The sequence below is a fragment of the Poeciliopsis prolifica genome, unplaced genomic scaffold (assembly GCF_027474105.1).
Source record: "Poeciliopsis prolifica strain line A6 unplaced genomic scaffold, Auburn_PproV2 SCAFFOLD085, whole genome shotgun sequence".
Classification (NCBI taxonomy): Eukaryota; Metazoa; Chordata; class Actinopteri; order Cyprinodontiformes; family Poeciliidae; genus Poeciliopsis; species Poeciliopsis prolifica.
This window is the reverse complement of record NW_026562460.1, coordinates 665980-690468: the sequence shown is the minus strand read 5'-3', so window position 1 is coordinate 690468 and position 24489 is coordinate 665980. Positions and strand designations below refer to the sequence as shown.

General features: G+C 41.9%; 1 protein-coding gene across 1 annotated transcript in view; it reads right to left on the bottom strand.

The window, feature by feature from the left end:
• kalrna (kalirin RhoGEF kinase a) overlaps positions 1–24286 on the bottom strand; it is a 142626-nt gene extending 118340 nt beyond the window's left edge. Inside the window, exon 1 of the mRNA XM_055022402.1 lies at positions 24004–24286. Within this exon, the coding sequence (XP_054878377.1) occupies positions 24004–24070 (67 nt within the window). The 5' untranslated portion in view covers positions 24071–24286. The remainder of the gene's footprint in view (positions 1–24003) is intronic.
• Positions 24287–24489: the final 203 nt, after the last annotated feature.

Below are 24489 nucleotides of genomic sequence, written 5' to 3'. Positions count from 1 at the left end.
TGCTGGACTCTTGGAGTTGTTGGCAATTTCAGAAAACCACCCACGGATCCTGGAATATTAATCTCTTTAGACACGCAATCTCAGAGGAACCTGATTAAGAAGAGGTCAGAGGTCAGAAGGAAGCAAGAGGAACTTTCCTTAAAGGAGAATGGCATGAGAGGGAAGCAAATGTTCAAACATGGAACACGTGTTTCAGCTATCAGATGAAACCGTCAGTCTCTCTGGATCAGCTTTCAGCCTCCAGACACCAGCTGTCTGTGGAAAGGAAAAACTCAGTCTGAGTGGCCAGACCTGGAATGTGTGTATGTCTGTGTGTGAAGAGCATGGTGACAGCTGAGTACTCTGAGGCGCCGCGTTCACCAGAAAGAAGAAAAAAAAAGAGCGTTTCCTAATCACTAAGGTTTCATACATTATAGGATTGATTTCTGCTTGTTTCATGACATGAAGCGGACAGAGCAGAGTGGGAGAGCTAGCGACGGCAAAGCTGTCGTTCAGAGACGAGATTTAAACAACCTCGTCTCTGAACACAGTGACCTCAGAAGGACAGGTTTTAAAAAGAGAACAAAAGAGAGTAAGTTGGACAAATTCTAAAAAAAAGTGAAAAAAAAATTTCAAATGATCAAATTTGAAAAAAAATTTTCACACATTTTGTTTACATTTCAGGGTCAGCAGAGTCCCGGCTCTGGAGTCTGATTGAGAAAATCATCTGAAACAACAAACATAATAGAAAGATAAGCTTTCTTTTGCAGAAAGAAAGCTTATGCAAAGTTCACTTTTCTTTTACCCCCTTAAATATATTTCTGTGTACTTTGAGTGTCCATAAGGGCAAACATTTTTCATTTATTTCTCATAGATTTCTTAGATTTCTCAATATTTTATATGGGTCATATTTTTCAGTCTGTTCATTTTTGTTTAGGGTTTCCTATTACATTTTCTTGTCTCTTTCATCTGTGGAGCTTCTAAACAAGGTCATGGCTTCCATCTAATCAGTTTTGTGAATCTGCGTTTTTTCTCTTTGCATAAAGTACAGTAAAATCTGAATATTTTTCTATGAAAGCCCTGGTGCTTTGAGCATTAAGATTAAGTTATGATGCTCCCCAGATATGCATTATTTCTACTTGTTGGTTCTCAGCCATCCAGGACATGGAAAAAACAAAAAGGTCTTACATTATAACTTAAGCAACTTAAGTTATAATGCAAATAACATAACTTGTATTGAGAGCCACTACAATAAATTAATATTCACGATGAATTTTATTAAGTGGAATTACTCATCAAAACAGTTTGTTCCAGAGTTTTCAATTTTTGTGAAAGTGTAGCAGAGATCAGATCACTGACTCTGAACCAAACTCGTATCTAAACTACATTTAGATCTTAGTTTGACTTCTGTGGGTCTCAACAATTTATTTCTGAAGAAAAATACGCTTTTGATGGACATTACCACTTGTTCGTCATGTTTGGTCCTGCAGCTTGATCATATTGAAAAATTTTTAAACCACACTTAACATCACATGTCACTGTATAACTTTGCCGATGCCCCCAAAAACAGTTCTTAAGAATTGTCCCTGTTTATTGTCTCCCCCAATAATGAGATGGTCCATTGTGTACTGGAATCTACAGAGTAAACACTTGAAAGCTAACTTGACTTGAGTTGTTGTTTACCATTTTGCATCTGACTGGTGTATTTTTAGATTTTGCCACACTGTGTCATCATCTAAAATTAGCTATAATAAAAAATAAAACTGCTAACAAGAGCAGAAGGATCAATGCTACTATCAAACTCAATGGCCAGGACTTGATTATCAGCACACAAAATTTATGTCTGAAGTAAGCTTTGCGTTGTAGCCAATAGAAAAATTCCAACATATTTAGGCCAAAGTGTTCAACTAATCTTGGATCCCCTTAAGCAATTACCGAATGAGTTTAAAAAAATTCCCTTCTCACCCACCGTGGGTGGTTCTTATCCTCTGAGCTCGGGTCCTCTACCAGAGGCCTGGGAGCTTGAGGGTTCTGCGCAGTATCTTGGCTGTGCCAAGGACTGCACATTTCTGGACTGAGATGTCTGATGTTGTTCCTGGGATCTGTTGTAGCCACTGCTCCAGTTTGGGGGTTACTGCCCCGAGGGCCCCGATGACCACAGGCACCACTGTGGTCTTCACCTTCCAGGCCCTCTCCAGTTCTTCCCTGAGGCCCTGGTATTTCTCCAGTTTCTCGTGCTCCTTTTTCCTGATGTTGCAATCACTTGGTATTGCTACATCAACCACAACGGCTTTCCTCTGTTGTTTATTCACTACGACAATGTCTGGTTGGTTTGCCATTACCATTTTGTCTGTCTGGATCTGGAAGTCCCACAGGATCTTAGCTCTGGTGTTCTCCACCACCTTTGGGGGTGTTTCCCACTTTGATCTCGGGGTTTCCAGTCCATATTCTGCACAGATGTTTCTGTACACTATGCCTGCCACTTGGTTATGTCGCTCCATGTACGCTTTCCCTGCCAGTATCTTGCACCCTGCTGTGATGTGCTGGACTGTCTCAGGGGCCTCCTTGCACAACCTACACCTTGGGTCTTGTCTGGTGTGGTAGATCTGGGCCTCTATTGCTCTGGTGTTTAGGGCCTGTTCCTGGGCGGCCAGGAGGGCCTCTGTGCTGTCCTTGAGTCCAGCTTTTTCCAGCCATTGGTAGGATTTACTGATATCAGCTACTTGGGTTATTTGCTGGTGGTACATCCCATGTAGGGGCTTGTCCTCCCATGATGGTATCTCTGGCACCTCAACCTCCGTTCCCTGTTGTCTGAGACATTCACTGAGCACATTGTCTGTTGAGGCTTTGTCCCTGATGTATTTATGGATCTTAGTTGTTTCGTCCTGGACAGTGGTTCTCACACTCACTAGTCCTCTGCCTCCTTCCTTGCGGCTCGTGTACAATCTCAGGGTGCTGGATTTGGGATGGAACCCTCCATGCATGGTTAGTAGCTTTCTAGTCTTAATATCTGTGGCTTTTATCTCCTCCTTTGGCCAGCTAATTATTCCAGCAGGGTATCTTATTACTGGCAGGGCATAGCTGTTTATCGCACGAATTTTGTTCTTGCCATTGAGCTGGCTTCTCAGGACTTGCCTTATTCGTTGGAGGTATTTAGCTGTGGCTCCTTTCCTTGTGACCTCATCGAGGTTGCCATTTGCTTGTGGTATACCTAGGTACTTGTAACTGTCCTCTATGTCTGCTATTGTTCCTTGTGGGAGTGAGACTCCTTCTGTGCGGATCACCTTCCCCCTCTTTGTGATCAGCCGACCACACTTCTCTAGTCCGAATGACATCCCAATGTCAGTGCTGTAGATCCTTGTGGTGTGGATCAGTGAGTCGATGTCTCGCTCACTCTTGGCGTACAGCTTGATGTCATCCATGTATTGGAGGTGACTGATGTTGGCCCCATTTTTGAGTCGGTATCCGTAGCCAGTCTTGTTGATAATTTGGCTGAGGGGGTTCAGGCCTATGCAGAACAGTAGCGGGGACAGAGCATCTCCTTGGTATATGCCACATTTGATGGACACTTGTGCAAGTGGTTTGCAGTTGGCTTCAAGGGTGGTTTTCCACAGCTTCATCGAGTTTGCAATGAAGGCTCTCAGAATCCTGTTGATGTTATACATCTCTAGGCATTCAATGATCCAAGTATGCGGCATTGAGTCATAGGCTTTCTTGTAATCGATCCAAGCCATGCACAGGTTGGTGTGTCGGGTTTTGCAGTCTCGGGCAAACTGTGCGGTCTACGAGGAGTTGGTGTTTGGCTCCTCTGGTATTTACACCGATACCCTTCTGTGCCGTGCTCATGTGTTTATCCATGTGTTTGCTTATCTTGGCCGCTATGATGCCTGACATGAGCTTCCAGGTTGTGGAGAGGCAGGTTATTGGTCGGTAGTTGGGTGGGACTGGACCCTTTGATGGATCCTTCTGGATTAGGATTGTCCGCCCTTCAGTTAACCATTCAGGGTGAGTCCCACTTTGTAGCAGCTGGTTCATTTGGGCTGCCAGTCGCTCATGGAGAGCAGTGAGTTTCTTTAGCCAGTAGGCATGGATCATGTCAGGCCCTGGTGCTGTCCAGTTTTTCATGCCTGAGACTCTTTCTTGAACATCTGTCACAGTGATGGTTACCGGGGCTTGCTCAGGGAGGTTGCTGTGGTCCTCTCGTAGAGAGATCAGCCACTGTGCATTGCTGTTGTGGGACGCCTCCCTTTCCCATATGCCTTTCCAGTATTGTTCAGTCTCCAGCCTTGGTGGGTCTACTCTGTTGTTATTACCCTGCCATTGAGAGTACACCTTAGCTGGTTGAGTGGAGAAGAGCCGGTTAATCCTTCTTGATTCATTCTCCCTTGTGTATCTCTTTAGGCGGCTGGACAAGGCTTGGAGCCTCTGTTTGGCAGTTTCAAGTGCTTCAGGTATGGGCATCTGACTGTACTTTCTGGGTACTGGTCTTTTCATTGTACCCTTGTGGAGCTCTGACAGTTGGCTCACTTCCCTCCTTGTTACCTTGATTTTAGCCTCTAACCGTCTTTTCCATGGTGGGTATTGGGTCTCATGGTTGCTCTTATAGCCAAGTATCTCAAGGATCACTGATGCTGAGTTGTAGATCAGCTCATTGGTTTCTGTTATGGTGTTGGTAGGGATCGTTCTCAATGCTGCATTCACATTCTCAATGAGACTTTCTGATGGTACTTCACTCAGCCGTTGTAATTGGCGCCGAGGAGGCCTGGTTGTCATTTGGGTCATGATTCTCTCTCTCAGGTCAGCAGCTGTCTCGTTCAGCTCTGTTTCGCTCATTGGGGCCGTGTATCCCCTCACTGGGTGGGGACTTGTACATCCGGGTTCCTCCCTTTTGCCGTAGCATTTGTGTTGTATCTCGTCAATCTCAAGTTGTGATAGCAGTTGCCGTTTGCGGATGTTGGAACACTGAGCTACTAGTTGTTTAGCACTTAGTGTTGACTGGGGATGTCGAAGTAACCATTCCTTCCCCAGTCTTTGCATGTAACCTCTCTCACTAGGGTTACTTGAGTAGTAGCATTCCAACAGATCCACATTTTCATCTCTTGCCCATTTCCGTCTTGTTCCAGTAGCCCATTTGTCATCAAGGTGCTCTGGTTCCCCAACACCTGACGCAGACCTTGTTTGGCCGGGCGACGTCTGAGCCGGCATGTTACGCAACTTAGTATCTCTCATGGTATGAGGTAGGCAGTAGCTTGAAGGGTCTTGCCTTAAGGACCCAGACTGGATTTGAACCCTGCCCTCTCGGGTGATATACTGATGCCTTATGTATTGAGCTATCCAGTCAGATTATATATATATATAAAATTAATAAAAATTCCCTTCTCACCCACCGCGGGTGGTTCTTATCCTCTGAGCTCGGGTCCTCTACCAGAGGCCTGGGAGCTTGAGGGTTCTGCGCAGTATCTTGGCTGTGCCAAGGACTGCACATTTCTGGACTGAGATGTCTGATGTTGTTCCTGGGATCTGTTGTAGCCACTGCTCCAGTTTGGGGGTTACTGCCCCGAGGGCCCCGATGACCACAGGCACCACTGTGGTCTTCACCTTCCAGGCCCTCTCCAGTTCCTCCCTGAGGCCCTGGTATTTCTCTAGTTTCTCGTGCTCCTTTTTCCTGATGTTGCAATCACTTGGTATTGCTACATCTACCACAACGGCTTTCCTCTGATGTTTATCCACTACGACAATGTCTGGTTGGTTCGCCATTACCATTTTGTCTGTCTGGATCTGGAAGTCCCACAGGATCTTAGCTCTGGCATTCTCCACCACCTTTGGGGGTGTTTCCCACTTTGATCTTGGGGTTTCCAGTCCATATTCTGCACAGATGTTTCTGTACACTATGCCTGCCACTTGGTTATGTCGCTCCATGTACGCTTTCCCTGCCAGTATCTTGCACCCTGCTGTGATGTGCTGGACTGTCTCAGGGGCCTCCTTGCACAACCTACACCTTGGGTCTTGTCTGGTGTGGTAGATCTGGGCCTCTATTGCTCTGGTGTTTAGGGCCTGTTCCTGGGCTGCCAGGATGAGGGCCTCTGTGCTGTCCTTGAGTCCAGCTTTTTCCAGCCATTGGTAGGATTTACTGATATCAGCCACTTGGGTTATTTGCTGGTGGTACATCCCATGTAGGGGTTTGTCCTCCCATGATGGTATCTCTGGCACCTCAACCTCCGTTCCCTGTTGTCTGAGACATTCACTGAGCACATTGTCTGTTGAGGCTTTGTCCCTGATGTATTTATGGATCTTAGTTGTTTCGTCCTGGACAGTGGTTCTCACACTCACTAGTCCTCTGCCTCCTTCCTTGCGGCTCGTGTACAGTCTCAGGGTGCTGGATTTGGGATGGAACCCTCCATGCATTGTTAGTAGCTTTCTGGTCTTAATATCTGTGGCTTTTATCTCCTCCTTTGGCCAGCTAATTATTCCAGCAGGGTATCTGATTACTGGCAAGGCATAGCTGTTTATCGCACGGATTTTGTTCTTGCCATTGAGCTGGCTTCTCAGGACTTGCCTTATTCGTTGGAGGTATTTAGCTGTGGCTCCTTTCCTTGTGACCTCATCGAGGTTGCCATTTGCTTGTGGTATACCTAGGTACTTGTAACTGTCCTCTATGTCTGCTATTGTTCCTTCTGGGAGTGAGACCCCTTCTGTGTGGATGACCTTCCCCCTCTTTGTGACCAGCCGACCACATTTCTCTAGTCCGAATGACATCCCAATGTCAGTGCTGTAGATCCTGGTGGTGTGGATCAGTGAGTCGATGTCTCGCTCACACTTGGCGTACAGCTTGATGTCATCCATGTAGAGTAGGTGACTGATATTGGCCCCATTTTTGAGTCTGTATCCGTAGCCAGTCTTGTTGATAACTTGGCTGAGGGGGTTCAGGCCTATGCAGAACAGTAGCGGGGACAGAGCATCTCCTTGGTATATGCCACATTTGATGGACACTTGTGCAAGTGGTTTGCAGTTGGCTTCAAGGGTGGTTTTCCACAGCCTCATCGAGTTTGCAATGAAGGCTCTCAGAGTCCTGTTGATGTTATACATCTCTAAGCATTCAATGATCCAAGTATGCGGCATTGAGTCATAGGCTTTCTTGTAATCAATCCAAGCCATGCACAGGTTGGTGTGTCGGGTTTTGCAGTCTCGGGCAACTGTGCGGTCTACGAGGAGTTGGTGTTTGGCTCCTCTGGTATTTACACCGATACCCTTCTGTGCCGTGCTCATGTGTTTATCCATGTGTTTGCTTATCTTGGCCGCTATGATGCCTGACATGAGCTTCCAGGTTGTGGAGAGGCAGGTTATTGGTCGGTAGTTGGGTGGGACTGGACCCTTTGATGGATCCTTCTGGATTAGGATTGTCCGCCCTTCAGTTAACCATTCAGGGTGAGTCCCACTTTGTAGCAGCTGGTTCATTTGGGCTGCCATTCGCTCATGGAGAGCAGTGAGTTTCTTTAGCCAGTAGGCATGGATCATGTCAGGCCCTGGTGCTGTCCAGTTTTTCATACCTGAGACTCTTTCTTGGACATCTGTCACAGTGATGGTTACCGGGGCTTGCTCAGGGAGGTTGCTGTGGTCCTCTCGTAGAGAGATCAGCCACTGTGCATTGCTGTTGTGGGACGCCTCCCTTTCCCATATGCCTTTCCAGTATTGTTCCGTCTCCAGCCTTGGTGGGTCTGCTCTGTTGTTATTGTTACCCTGCCATTGAGAGTACACCTTAGCTGGTTGAGTGGAGAAGAGCCGGTTAATCCTTCTGGATTCATTCTCCCTTGTGTATCTCTTTAGGCGGATGGACAAGGCTTGGAGCCTCTGTTTGGCAGTCTCGAGTGCTTCAGGTATGGGCATCTGCCTGTACTTTCTGGGTACTGGTCTTTTCATTGCACCCTTGTGGAGCTCTGACAGTTGGCTCACTTCCCTCCTTGTTACCTTGATTTTAGCCTCTAACCGTCTTTTCCATGGTGGGTATTGGGTCTCATGGTTGCTCTTATAGCCAAGTATCTCAAGGATCACTGATGCTGAGTTGTAGATCAGCTCATTGGTTTCTGTTATGGTGTTGGTAGGGATCATTCTCAATGCTGCATTCACATTCTCAATGAGACTTTCAGATGGTACTTCACTCAGCCGTTGTAATTGGCGCCGGGGAGGCCTGGTTGTCATTCGGGTCATGATTCTCTCTCTCAGGTCAGCAGCTGTCTCGTTCAGCTCTGTTTCGCTCATTGGGGCCGTGTATCCCCTCACTGGGTGGGGACTTGTAGTTAAGTCCCCACAGTCCTGACATCCGGGTTCCTCCCTTTTGCCGTAGCATTTGTGTTGTATCTCGTCAATCTCAAGTTGTGATAGCAGTTGCCGTTTGCGGATGTTGGAACACTGAGCTACTAGTTGTTTAGCGCTTAGTGTTGACTGGGGATGTCGAAGTAACCATTCCTTCCCCAGTCTTTGCATGTAACCCCTCTGACTAGGGTTACTTGAGTAGTAGCATTCCAACAGATCCACATTTTCATCTCTCGCCCATTTCCGTCTTGTTCCAGTAGCCCATTTGTCATCAAGGTGCTCTGGTTCCCCAACACCTGACGCAGACCTTGTTTGGCCGGGCGACGTCTGAGCCGGCATGTTATGCAACTTAGTATCTCTCATGGTATGAGGTAGGCAGTAGCTTGAAGGGTCTTGCCTAAGGACCCAGACTGGATTCGAACCCTGCCCTCTCGGGTGATATACTGATGCCTTATGTATTGAGCTATCCAGTCAGCTTTGATGCGCTTCCCAAAGGGAGTAAAAAAACATATATATATATATATATATATATATATATATATATATATATATATATATTTACCGAATATTTAACCGAATATTCTTTGAAGTTTTCCTCCTTTCATGCTCAACCTTTTTAGAATACCATCGGTGCCATCATGTTCTGTATCAACTTTAGTTCAGTCTCTTCGTCTCTAGGGGACGCTGCTGTTGCTGCATTTCCTCTCCTTTTTCTGTAATCTTCACCTGCACTGATTTCTTTTCAAACACTTCGGATTTCTGCCTTTGAAGTGAAAAGTCACAGGAGCGACATTACAAAACCAAAGTATATTTGCCAAACAAATAATAATGAAAAAAAATGTTATATTGCCTTTGAGATCATTTAAGGGCAAAATAAAATACATTTTAGCAACACTGAGTGCAGCATCAGGTATAGCCAACAAGCAGAACGATATACACAAGCCTTTCTGGTGACAAACGAATGTTTTTTTTACTCCCTTTGGGAAGCGCATCAAAAGCCACAGAACAGTGAGGCTTTCCTCTCTGATAGCAGATGTAAAGCCCAGAAGATCAGATGATACTCGTATCCTAAGGGGATGAATATTAGAGATTAATGGTTCCTCTTCATTCCCTCTGTTTTATAAATACTCCACAGTAAGCCAGGTTCTGTTCTCTCAATTACAGTCTCACACAAATGTTCCCCCTGTATGCGTGCGTGTGTGTGTGCTTGCGTGTGCGTGCGTGTTTGGGGAGTGCAGCCTCCTTAGATGATGAATAAGGTTTAATTAGTGCTCTTTCCAAAGTAATTCACATTAAGCAGATGCCAGAAGGTGGAGGCCAAACTAGAGATCAAGGAAAAGATGCAAATGAACACGATCCAACAACAGGAATGGAGGAAAGACAGAGTAAAAAGAAGGGTGTAAAGAATGAGTTCCAGCTGCAGGATACATCCAGTCTGCAAGGAAACTATGAACACAACTATGAAAATGAATGAAATTCAGGTTCAGACTGCACACATTATAGTAGGCTTAGTCTCTTGCAAAGAACCACTTGTGGTTGGACTGGAGTGTTTTTCAACTCTGACACACACTCTTCTACACGCACGCATGCACAAATACACGCACGCAGTGACTCAAGCCAAACCACACACTAAATCTTCATATGTCTGAGAGATTCAAAGCTTTAAGCTCAACTTGAGCTAAATGAAGGGCAACAAGCAGTCAGAAACAAGAAAAAACAGCCTGTTGAACAAATAAACATTCAACAAGCTGGACAGATGAGTTTGAGAACAGATCAGTCATTAAAACAGACTGAGTCAGTCGAGCCTCAAGGTATTTTGACTTGACTAATGTAAGAACTTCAAATGAGGAGAAAAATCAGCTTCATGAAGATAGGCTGCTTATTTAAACTGCTTCACATCTCCCTCTTTGACTCACAAGCAGTGATCAATAACTTCTGAAAGTTGTATTCTGCCTCATATCTGAATGCTGTTTTCTCTAAAATACGATATCAAAGGAAAAGAACACTCCACAACCATCTTAGTGCATATTGAACATACACAATTTTGTTACCACAAATGCCAGACTGCCACAGATCTTTTGGACATATTCATAAAAGCCCACCATATAAAAATGCACACATTTACCAATGTACCTGGATTGACAGCGCTCATGAAAAATCTCATGCAGTACTATGTACATGTCTCACTCACATCAGCATGCTGTATGCTTAAACCTAAAATGGAAGTGACACTTCTATGTTTGATGAGGCTGAAAATTTCTGAGCAGTTGGGCAGTCAAAGATTACAGCTTTTTATGTGGATACCCCCTTTGTACATGAGAACTCTGATAGGAACAACAAAAGTATAGATCCATCCTGCCTTGCACAGTATAAACCCTTAAGGCTGGGAGTGGTGGTTTTATACAAAGGCGGCATCGTTTATGCCTCTTAATATAAGTTTTAATCATGACATAATCCCACATTGTTGATGACAATGTCCACCCCATTATGGTAACACTGGCAACTTCTGATGGCTATTTCAAGCAATAGTTTATGACTAAAGCTCAGATCATCTTCAACTGGTTTCTTGAAAATAACAATGAGTTCCCTGCACTCCAGTGGCCTCCACAGTCCTATAGAGGACCTCTTGGATGTGGTTGGACAGAAGACGAACGTCATGGATGTATAGCCAACAAATCTGTACCAACATCTGATGTTGACCAAAAAGGCGAACTCTGCTCAGCCTAAAAACCATGGTCTTGGTTTGGTTGAAGTCAACTGTGGTGCAGTTTGAATGCATATGTGAACGCCAAGAAGACCAGAGGCCATTCCAAAAACAATAAACATACTATAGTGTAGTGCATTATGGGTAAATACAATCAAAATGGTGCGCATAATTAGCACTACTCTGAAAAAAGAGAATGGAGCTCCTACTTAAAAAAAAATTTAGTTAATTTTTTAAATGTAATCAAGTCAACTTTGTCAAACTTAAATTATTTATGTTTGTTTCATATGACAATATTTAATATGATAGTGTTGAAGAGGATTTGTTTGATAAATTTGCCAAAGACAAAAATGAACTCTGAAACAAGTCAACTAACTATCAGGTGTGAAAATGACTAAAGACATCAAGAATTTTAGTAATTTTGAAAGTAATAAGAATGATGAGACTGCATCATTCTGGAATTATGCGTGATGGCTTATGTGCTGCATGTACAATGTCACTTTTGATATTATATAATATAATAAAATTGAAATCAGGCTTCTAATTTAATATACAGAGAAGTTCTCCCTCATATAACATTTCATCAAACTATCTTTGTACAAACTTTAGTATCCATGCTTGGGGATTCTATCATAAAGAGTTTTAACTACGAATCTATGTAACTAATCATAACCCTATTGCTTTTTAAAATGAAAGAAACAAAATATAAAGAGAGGGAGAGCCATGCGGCCTCAAGCATTCTGTTGAGATACTTCCTGCATCAGTCACAGTGATCTGCATCACGTAGACTTCACATGTACAGCCCTGTGTGAACACATGAGGCAGCTAAAGGCTGAAACTGCTCAGATATTTCAGGTTTTTAAAGCTAGCAGCTGCTCGTCATTATGAACATATGACAAACTAACATAGTTTTGTGTTTGTTTTTCTTTATAAGGAACATAAACTCTAGAAGCTGGCCACAAATATGTCACAGGACCAGTCATTAGAGATTTCACATCTGTTAAATAGTCTTTGGCTGCTCCAGTAAAACCAATCTGAACTGGCCTAACAAGCAAGTCCCTTCCTGCTTCTTTCTGTTGTGATCACATTTGGCTGAGAACACATGCTCTTCTTAAACCTCATACGTTCTGTGCTTTTGGCAGACATGCACATAAACACGAAGCGGTTTCCTTGTTTACTAAGAGAAGGCAATAAAGTGTTTTACTGCTGTGTAGTACAGAATAAGAGGCTAATTACTGACAACTCACATGTCAGCAAGAGAAGTGCGTAAATCAGTTCAAACTCAATTTACAAATTATCCAACTGAAGCCATCAGCAGGTCATAGCTGAGGAGCCACAACCTCTGTACAGTCTGCTGTTTTTAGATTGAACCATTAGCACAAACCTCATCCAGGCATCCTTCACACAAGCTTCTCTGACTCAAACAAAAACAGGGAATAAAGACAAGCAGCATTGTCACAGTTAAGACCATTATCCATAATAAAGGATTAATCAATAATCTAACTAGTCATTATCTTCCAATCATCTGATCAATTAGCAGCAGCAACAGCAAACCGCAGGTGTGATAACATCAAGTTATTGAGACATTGTCCTGCTTTAAAGCCACTGAGACAAAAGAATGAATCAGAGATAAAGGAAGTACGGCTCTGAGTGGCTCTCAGCATCATTATCGGCTCTCTGACAGCTCAGCCAGCCACAGGGGAGCCACCTCTTCACAGCAAACACTCACACCCTGCCTGTGAGAATGATGAATAATTGCTGAGAGCCAAGCACACTGTTGATTTCCAGTAGGACCCTAATAAACATGTCAAGCATGGACCGTAGGAATGTGACATCAAGATTTTATCCATTTAACTATGGGTTGAACAAAGAAAGCAAACATGAAAACCAAACTAATGAAAGTATACTACTTATTATTCATGTCCAGTTCAGCATGAGTTTACTTACATTCATCGTGAGCAAAGATGCCACATTAATTTGGGGCTAATATTGATCAATGAGGAGAATGCCTAAAACTTGCAGGGCAGTGTGACTGGAGGACCAAGGCTGAAAAACACTGGGTCATTTGTTCAATAATTATAATTCAACCATAAAACAACATTGATTCAATGACATCTTTTAACATTAGTTAACTGGCTAGAATTGATGATTGTTTGATGGTTGATCCACCATCAAATTGACCTTAACCATAAATGAGCCTTTCTGACCATAATTCAACATTTAATAAACATCTTGCTATATGCTTAGGTTTTTTGATAAGCAGGTTTTCTCCAAACAGAGTTTGTGCAGTTTGTCCTAAATTTTGAATCAATTAATTTATTTTGAATGAACTTTTGAAATTTTGTTTAAAAATAATCTTACAAATTCTTAAAGACAAGAGTTTTTTTTATTATGTCCCAAGATAAAACATACACATAAAACACTGTTGAACTGCACTTTCTTTTTTTTTCTCTTTACTTGGCAGGTATTCATTGCCAAATTTCTAATATCCTCTCATATTTTGTAGCAGCTGCAGTCCGTATTCTGGAATATGAGCTAGCAGCTGTAAGTACACTGACAAACATCAAGAGCAAACATGTAGCCTCATCTCTGTTCTTGAGAAGATCTCAGCAAGTTTTCAGCCTGCTTCTGTACTTTATAGACCCCTTTAAAAAAATCACTTAAATCAGGACAAAAAAATATCATGTTGTAACAAATGTTCTTTACTCTCATCTCTAAATCAAGAAAAAATGTGATATCAAAAACAAGTGATTTTTATGTTAATAAAGGAGGCAACATCTGTAAATTTAAACAGTCCCGCAGTCATAAAAGTAAACTTTAAAGCAAACTTTATCTGACGTAAAACAAATCCACCTTAGTTGTTAAACTTAGCTTCAAATATACATTCAAAAATATTTGTTTGATGTCAGAGGAAAATTTAAAGTTGCTGTGATTCATTTAGTTCAAATTCTTCAGTTATTGTAGATGGTGAAAGCTGTTGGCAGGAAAGATCTCCTGTAGCAGTCTGTATTACAGTGAATTTGAAGAAACCTCTCACTGAAGATGCTCCATTTCTCTTCAAGTCTCATGAAGGTGTTGCATGAAGAGGATGAAAAGGGTTGTCCATAATTTTCTTGATCATATAAAGAATCTTTTGTTGCATCATCTGTATCTAACAGATGATGTATCTGTAGATACAAATTTGACTAGTCTAGATACAGACTAGTCAAATCATCTGTTTATAGATACAGACTAGATATGGGCTGTATCTAGTTCTGCTACCAGGGAAAACAGAATCAGAACAGAACCAGCATTCTTAATCAGGTTGTTGAGCTTTTTTATGTCCCTGGTTCTGATGCTGCTGCCCCAACAGTGGACAGCAGTGAAGCAACAGACTGATAAAAGATCTGCGGCATCTTGCTGAAAAGCTTGAAGGATCTTAACTTCTACAAGAAGTCCGATTTGCTGTGTTCCTTCTTCAGTTTTAAATACCTTCCATCTTCTCTCCAAGATTATGCTCCTACTCATGAAAGATGCATTTAAAATAGTTGTACCATGATTCAAATCATCACAAATTCTTATGCTTCAAGCCTGCAGCCATCCAGCTGCTCCTCCTTTATAGACAGAAGGTTACTGCAAAAATTTTTACATGCCCAACATGTTCCTGAAATATTTTTAGCCATTTTTTTGTTGTTTTTTTGTGGGGGGTACCTTGCTGAAACTGAGAAATGAGTTGTTGTTTCCTCTAAACTCTGATGGTGATTCAGAACTGATATGGGCAAATTTGGGCTTGAACACCATTCATTCTAAAGTCCTCCAGAAAAACATCTTAAAGTTCTCCTGTTCACCTCATCTCCCCTAACTGAACATCTTCATTTCTCAGCCTCACTCCTTTGAGCTCAGTCCTCTTGTCCTTTTATATACTTCCACTAAGAAATGTTACCTAAATCTATAGGATTTCTTTTCATTTTGATGTTGATGACACCCAGCTATTTCTCTATTTAAGTTTTATATATTAATCTACATATTAATGGACAGTAAATACACTTTTTTCATAATCTATGGAATTATGACAAAATGTTATGCTTCAATTCTGTTGGCTGCATTGCCAACAGAGTATACCACCTGACTCCATATGTCTAGGATTTGGCAGTTTATAAAGAATAATGGCTGATAAAGAATGAGACATTGTCCCACAGCAGTGTGTGACCCAGCTGGTGAGAAGCATGAGGAGGAGGAGCCAGGCTGTTGTGGTTGTAAGGGTCTATGTAAGCTGTTTGTTATTGGCAGTGAATTTCTATTCATGTGGGTTTCAATCATTTCTCTTTTTGTTTATTTCGCTTTCATCAAACTGTCACCTGTATTTCACCCCGTATTCTAGAAATTCAAATCCAAAACTTGACAGGTATCATTTAAAGGGAACACATCATTATTAAAACATGTTATAAAAATCAAATGATCACAAAAACTCATATTGGTTTGTTTAACCAGATTTATCTGTCCAGGTTTAAAGTTCCCAGGAATTTATTTATTTTTTTGTTTTCTATAAGATTGTGTATTTCTCATATTTCCAGCAGCTGTTGGACTGAAAACTGATGTGTGTCTCTGTGGCCAGTTAGTGCTGCTGTCAGGCTGACTAAAAGCTTCCTGCTTCCTCCTCACTGAAGCAGACACTGACAAACTGCCAACACCTGCACACAGTCATTAATAACATCAAGGCTTATCACCTCACACCAATCAGCTGGTATCACACACAATTCCACACATCTCTAATGTATGGAATTGATTAAACTGAAATAAACGTGCAGGAACTATACACTGTAAAACACCACCCAGCTGTTTAATGTCAGAGAGAGAGGACACAAAACGCAGGAGAGGAAATCCTTTGTATTTATCTATTTAACACTCTCTCCATCTCCAGCTGTCGCTCTTGTCTGTCCCCTAGTGGGTAATGAGACCTAATCCACTTAAGATGCTTCTCTCTCCCTCTTTCTGCTGCTAGCACACACAAACGTACATGTGTGTGAGTGTGATGGGTGTATTCTTCATACCCATCTGCGATTGGCCTTCAGTCCGAGTGAGACAAAGAGGGGGAAGGAAGCAAAGAGGGAATCCCTGCCTCCCTCTGCAGAATCAGCAACCTATTGTTTCTGATGACACACACACACAGACGCCTACATACACCCTTCTATATTAGATTCGGAGCTCCTCCATCCAAGTTTCTTCAACATGACTCAGGTCTGATGTTTCATTTAAAGGAGCAGTACTCACTCCCAGCTCATGTCAGCAGCTCCATGGTTCTCCTGATGAGCCAGAGAAACTGCAGAGGAGATCCTGATCAGGACAAGGCACTGGTCAAGACTCTGCATGTGGGGGTTTCCTTCTACCCTGTTTGTCTCTTCGACCTAGAAGCCAAACCTCAACAAACAGCACTTTATCTGAGTCCAGGGTAAGATACTGTGTTTCATACGAGAGGATTTGGCCAAACAATGAGATGGATATCCCAATAACCCAGTAGATGTTCTGTGGAGGTTTAAGAACTGGGATCACGGCGTGCTGTGGTGGCGTATGGGGTTAGAACAACCTACGTATTCAGGCCTTTGTCGCGTGTTCGACTCCCGGGGCCGGCGACATTTGCCACATGTCTTCCTCGCTCTGTCCGTCCCCTCTTTCCTGTCAGCCGACTTCCAAAAATTATGGGCCACCATAGCCAACAAAAATCTTTGGAGAAAAAAAAACTGGAATTACATATTCCATCTGAAGCATCAAAACCGGCCCTTATAGATGGGGCCGCGTGGTGAAAATTGTGTCATCTTGTTCGCAGGGAAGCGCCTCCTCTGCTTCTCGACACCAGGCTCAGGTCAAAGAAGCACATTTTGCACAGATCTTTGCAAAATGTGTGGTTGGTCAAAAGACTTAGCCATGCTTTTTGCAGAAATGAGCTTCGACAGCAATACTGACATTTTGCTTCCACTATCCGGGTTTTGTATCCGGTTTAATCAATCTTTGCATTTATTATCTCTGATATGTACTCCAAATACTACAAAAATCAATTTTCTTCCTATTCTTTTATTGCTTTAAAGCACAATAAATAAAAACTAATGGTCTTCTTTTCTGGTCATTGTTTGTGACATTTCAACCTCTGAATTCCAGTTTACACAAATGAGTTTCAATGTGTTATATTCCCTAGAAAGAAAACTCAGAATAAGCCAAAATCAAAACAATCAAACCTTACATATATCCATCTATTGTCTATACATGCTTATCCTTGCAGGGTCACGATGGAGCTGGTGATTATTTCCAGTAGTGGTTGGAGAGAAGCAGGTCACTCCCTGGACAGGTCACAAGTCCAGCACAGATACACACTTACACCTAAAGACAATTTAAACAGATCAATTATCCCAACCCCGAGGTCCCTGACAGGGAGAACGTGCAAACAGCATGCAGAAAGACCCCAAGCTGGGATTTGAATCCACAACTCTCTTGGTGTGAGGCAACAGAACTACCAAGTAGGGCTGCACCAATTCCAGTTTTCTGGTCGATTACCGATCTTCATAAAAATTGTATTTTGGCTGATGCCATTTTTTTTAGTGACTGGATATTTCTAATCCTATTCACTGTTAAGTTCAATTAAAAGCAAAAACATGACTGATAAAAGGTGAATGCTGTGTTGTACAGTACACTTTGCATTTTATGAAGCTTGTAATTTGTCTGCATCCTTTTTTTAATTCCTCTCATCAGTGAGAAATGAATGTCAACATTTATCTGTACCTGCATCAAATGTGCATGTAGATGGCTCACTAAACATTGAGTTTTGCATTATGTCACCACCATCTTGAATTTGGCAGAGGAATGATCGGAGCGTGATAATTCATGTGCTGCATGGACATTACCTTTGACAGGTAAGAATGAAAGAAAATAATGACAAGTGGAATTTCTTGACATAACTAAATTGCCTGAAATAACAACTGATTATAATTTTTTTGAGCTTAGCTAACTTTTTTTCATACGGTGTAAGTTTTCTAATGAGAGAGCTAATCAGAAACCGCTGTTAGAAGAGAAGAACCTTACAGAACAGAGGATTTTGGCAGAACAGGTCAGTCAGGATCAGAATAAGCAGGGTTTTTTTTTGTTTTTGTTTGTTTTTTTAGTCAGCTTCATAATGTTGGTGTATAACTCTGCTGTAAAGATGCTACAAGTCAATGCCTGAACATGCTGAAAATATGTTTTTTGCCTGTATTCCTTGCCATCTTCAATGTACAGCCTATGAAGTCATGAAATAAAATCTGAATATTTTTCTATTAAAACCCTGACGCTATGAACATTACTTTTAAGTTCTTTTTTTTCTGTCTACTTGTCTGTTGTCATCCATCCAGGACATGGAAAACCAAAAAAAGTTTAAAAATAAAGCCACTTAACAAGTTATAATTTAAATAATGCATACCTTGTGATGAGAGGCACTACAATAAATCAATATTCATGGGGAATTTTAAGTAGAGTTACTCATTAAAACATGTTTCTATGAAAAGCCTTAAAAGTTTTTTTCTTTTAAGAATTAGATCTGGGACACTGAACCAAACTCATATCTAAACATTTCAATTTTAATTTGACTCAACAGTTTGTTTACTGAGAAAAACACCCATATGACGTACACTACCATTTACTAGCCACCTCCATATAGCCAAACATAAACATATTTTCCTATATGTTTCAATATATTACATTAATATATTGTATAATATATGTACCATCAATATATAATTTCATTTATTTACAATATATAATATATTGGAAAATATTTTGGGGGATTAATATACTGTGACATATTACAATATAGTTCGAGTAATACGTAATTTTTAATAAGTCATTAGTTAGCAGCTCTGAATTATACACAGGTCAGTTAAAAAAGCCTGATGCTTATCTTATCTTTACGATGGGTATCTTTACTAAGGCTTTACTGAGAAGTGAGTTTGTCTGGAAAGACCGAATCTGTTGTTTTCCTAAATCTAGTAGTATTGGAGCTAAGAAAATATCACCAAGCAACAGAACAAAAGCTTGCATTGCATAAGAAACCCTCTCCACCCGTTATGCCTCCTGCAGGCAACAGAGCAATTTTCTGAAGCAGCTGTAATTTTCTGTCCATCCAAACCATCTTCACCAGCTTGCCATCCTCAGTCGCCTGCAGTCACTGGACGTAACGACATTTTCTTTTAATTACCAGTTCTAAACACTGTCTGTAGTTTGTACAGCTGTGTAATCAAATCTGCATTTTAACTACAGGAGTTGTTAAGGTTTTTTAAAAGCATTTAAAAAGCCATCTGCATGGTATGTATTCATGTCACAGTCAAGATGCTCAGTTTGCGTTGAGAAACTTTCAGCCCAGTCCTCTTTCTCTGCATGCAGCTCCAAGCATCAAGATGATATCTTCGACTTTCAGTAGAGTAAAACTGACTGAGTAGCTGCTGGAGCTGCCACCATTTTTCTCTACTAATCATCCCCATGGCAACAGATATTACTCATGACTTTTTGCAGATTAGTCATGAAAATTATGCCTAATTACCCACTTGTACACTCAGCTAGTGTCAATTCACCATTTACTGTTGGAATAAAAGGAACACACATGGTGCACAGACCGAGCGAAGCGGGAAACGGCGGTTTCTCCGGCTGGATCCTACAGAGAGGAGGTTGACAGCAGTCAGCAAGACGCTGACATGTTTAGCATTGCAGCTGTAACACCACTAGCTGAAAAAGTAGTCTGAATCTCCCAGCATGCCTGTCTGCTTTTAACAAACACCACAATTGCTCTACTGATTTCTGCTGTTTTGTTCACAGAATAAGAATTCAGGTTTCTGGGAGCGAAACAAAAGCAGCAGCTACTGACAGACAGCTGCTCTGATTAATACTCTCTGATTGCTCGCATCGTAGAATCCATGCATTGATGTCACTTCCTGTTTCCTCCTGATTATTTGGAACACTATTTACATGCGACTGATTAGCATGAGACTAAGCGCTTCCTGGGAAAAGGCTGGGTTTTCAGATATCAGTGATGGCGTTTTCCTGCTGTTATTTGTTCAGTAGTTACACTTAATACCAACATGACCTTTCTTTGACATAGAGCCTGTATTTCACTGGCAACTGAATAAGTTGCTGATGACAGTATGAATTTTCTGAATTCAGGTTTTATTTTCTGCAAAATGCCAGTGCAAGAATTTGTCTGACTAGTCACACACACACTGTGATTTTAAAAAATTATTCAGGACTTAAGTTTTTACACCATCTGGGATATACACAGTTTAATAAATGAGTTTGAGTTTACAGCTCAGGTGAGAAAGGAGATAATCAATCGGGTGACGTTTCTGTAAATGGAAGCTTCTCACAACAGACAGTCTAATAGACTAACAGACATCACCTGAGTAGTGCCATGCTGTGCAATATTTTCTTGTATTTTCAGCTGATAGACAATGTGTGATTCAGACAGTATTAAGATCTAACTAACTGAGGTTCAGATTCATTTTTACTTTACCTCCTCATGGTTTTATACTAACACAGTGGAGGGACTTTTATTTCCAAATCAAACTGTGACACACAAGATGAGTTTGGCTGAACCAATTCAGAGGTAACTTATATTTAGCAAATACTTGAAGTATCTAATTAGAATGGATATTAAGATACATGAGGAGACTTAGACTTCCTTTATTGTCATTGTACAAAAAAAACACAAGGTGAATCTTGACAACAGAATGTCGTTACTTGGCTACCAGTGTAGCAGAGCTAAAACCTTAAACTACACAATAAACAAATACAAGTGCCATAGAATACACAAGTTCAGTGTTGTAAACAAAACTAAACTAAAGTGTGTGTATTGACCATGTCCATGGGGGGCTGGTTTGGTTTGTGAGTGTGTGTGAGTGTGTGTGTGTGTGTGTGTGGAGGGGTGTTATGTGGCGTTAAGCAGTCTGATGGCCCGGGGAAAAATGAAAAGACGCATTACAAAGTTATCAGACAAATGGGAGAGCAAAAATACAAGCTAGTTATTAAAGAGGGAGCAGCAGCAGCATTCAGGTGCTTATGGATGGTAAATGGTCTGTACTTGTACAGCACTTTATCAAGTCCAGATTACCCCAAACCACTTCATACTACATTCAGTTATTCATTCATTCACACACTGACAGTAAATACTACTGCTCTGACAACAATGAGCAGGCGGGGTCAGTGAGGTGAACTGCCCAAAGAGCGGGAATCGAACCAGTGGGACCAACTCTTACCACCATCGCCACCATTCCAACAAAACATTAAATATCTTTGTGTTATGAGAGGAAAATTTTCTTCTTTTCAAATCTGAAATGTGTGCGTTTCAGATTTGAAACGCACACATTTCAAATCACAAAAAATATACACAATATTCATTGTGTATATTTTACACACAATGAATAGACTTTATTTATTTGTTGTGGATAATAACACACTTTTTGGGATAATAAATACAGTTAGAATGAAAAAAATGGAACTAAGAAAAGTAAAAGAAAAGGAGAAAAACAAAAACAAAAAAATTTAAATTGATTCAATGGCACCTTGATAAAACTTGTTAGTAGTTTCTTCTATTTCTAGCCAATTTCTGAGTCATGCTTCTCAGGCAGACTGTCCAAATGTCTTTAGTGCTTTAACTTCAGAAAAAGCCTTTGTGTGCCATCCTAAGCATGCTTCGCCCTGCATCAGATTCTGCTGATTAATGCATTTCATGGATTAGGTTGTTACAGGAGAATCATCTGGTGGTTCCGCTCTGTTGGCACCTTCAGACTGGGCCTCTGCTTCTGTCTTTGCTTTGTGTTAAATCGCTAAGTCCTTTTTGCTTCGAGATAACAGATGTGATGCTGGTGGATAAACATTATCCCATCTCCCTCCTATAAGCTCCCATTTTTATTTTAAGGACTGTCAGCTGACTGTGGGGCAAAAAGGACACTTGGATCTGGTACTGGAGACATTTCAGAGGAATGTCCAAAGTAGCTGTGGTGTCCACAGCTAATAACATTAGTTATCTCATGTTTTGATAACTATCTTTACAAGTAAGTTTGATCACTGTTTGTATCGATATAAAGTATTAGATCATCAGAACCCCATGTGGAGAGTTTACTGAAGTGTATTAGAAGACAAAACATGAGCTTATACATACAGAAAGGAGAAGCTGCAGCAGAGAAAATCTGAGATCAATGCAAGGAGCTAGTGGGAAATGATGAGACTGGAGATCTTAGTATACTGAGGATGAAGTGGAAATGACCAAGGAACCAGGAACACTAAGTACATGTATGCAGCTGGGGAATGAGCAGGTAGAAGAAAATGAGATTATTAACAGCTGAGATGTGGAGCAGAATAGAATGAAGGGGAAAGTAAACCTGAATGGCAGCATAAATAAATACATTAATGTTAAATGTTAATCTAACTGAATAAATCCAAAACACAAATGATTAGTATAGAGGAATTAACTCAAAGAATAAAATGCAAAGATAAGATATAAGAAAACAAACAAAGCCAAGAGAAAAAAATAACTCAAAGTAGATGCTGTGTTACAAGCACAGCGTCATCTAAATACCCAGTTCAAAACGTTCTGCTGCTGGATGAGAGATAAATTCTGCTTGAAATCAAAATGATAATCTTCCTTTTATCTATTGTGCATGTACATAGAAAAAATATCTTGTAAAACTTCTCTTAGAGTCTGAAAAAGAGCTATGAAAATTGTATGTATTATTATTATATAGACATAAAACTGTGAATGCCAAACAGCACCAGTTCTTCAGAAGCTCACTGAGTTCACCTTTGAGCACAACTCAATTTTCTCAGCCTACATGTGAGTCAACCAACAGACTTCATATCTGTCTGTCTGTCTGTATGAAGCGGGCCAGCTGACAGACAACAACCGTGAAGGAGCGAAAAGAGAGAGACAAGCTTACATTTCTGCTGTGTTCACTCAGACAGCTCTGCAGACACCTCTCCTCATCAGGAGCTTCTCAGCAGGTTCAGGGTGTGTCACGCTCCCTTACTGCTGTGCATAATCCCATCACCTGAACTCATCAACACCCTCTGCCTGTTTCACTGAAATTTGTCTTTTACAACATTGTTCCCTCATCATTAATTATTTATCACTGAATTTGAAGGTGGGAAAAGAATCTCACGTGAAAACGAGCAGCTTTTTTGGAAGCAAGTGGAACAGAGAGAACTCTGAAAATCTGCTTTCTGACGGACTCAATCAATGAAATGGATTCTCTGCTAAATGATTTATCTGAGTCTGGCTGCGGAGCCACAAGACATCATGTGGTAGCAGCTTCTCCTGCAGCACCACCCTCACCCCCCAGCTTCTCTCCTTTTCCACACCTTTGGACACAAAAAGCAGCAGGAAGGAGGAGGAACCTACTGACGACCCAAGTTATCAGGACCAGAGAGGATTCATCTCACTGCCTCCATCATCACACACCCTCTTCTTCCTCCTCCTCCTCATCCTCCCTGGAACAGTCTGATGTCAGATTGGTAAAATCAGACATCATGTGTGTTCTATTTCTTGAAGAACAGAATATAAACACACACACACCTCTCTCTCTCTCTCATACACAAGCACACACAACAGAGAGAAGATTGAAGCTGCATGTTGGACTGTATTTCCTGACATTTTCAGCTGCTTCTGTGATGTCACTCCTCCATGATTCCAGTTCCTCCAGCAGAGACCATCAGCAGCATCAGCTCTCACCAACACAGAACCAAACACACACCTCCAGGTTTACATGTGTGTAAGCGTTGTGAATCAGGATTGTGTGTTTGTGTGTGGAGGGCTGATCTCCTCCACCGGTGCCCGGAGCGGCTCTCCGCTCCCCTCTGCATCCCGGAGCCCCTGCCCAGGCTCCGGCTCCGGTCCGGCTCCGGTCCGGCTCCGGTCCGGCTCCGGTCCGGCTCCAGACGCTCCTCCAGGAGCTTCTGGTAAAACCAGCCCGATCTGATGCTTTTGTTGTTGCAGATTGCGGATGATCCGCAGCCGTTCTCCTTACCTGTTTTGTAGAAGGCATCGGTGTCGGGGTCACTGGGCGCCTCCTCGGCCGCTTCTGCGGGGTTCATGCCGGAATCCGGTTTAATCCGATCCACCGATAATAAAGAGAGAAAGCGAAGCCCCGACCTTTGTGTTCTTCACATGTCCTCCGTGTGCACCTCTCCCTCCATCAGCCCCTCTGGGCTCCTTTCTTTCCGTCGCCCTCTCGGTTTGTTGCTGTTTCAAGGCTGGCTTCGTTCCTCTCTATTGTTCCCGGTCCAACCTCCCTCTGCTGTCCGCCAGGGTCTCTGTGCCTCCCCTCCCTCCTCCTGTACCTCCCCTCCCTCCTCCTGTACCTCCCCTCCCTCCTCCTGCTCACTCTTCTGTCGCTCCCTTTTCAATTCATTGACCTTTATTGGCAACGCATCATCTGTGCTGTTTAACAAAGGTTTTAATCTCTGACTAAGAGGAAAGCATCTATCTATTAACAATAAATATTAATAACCAT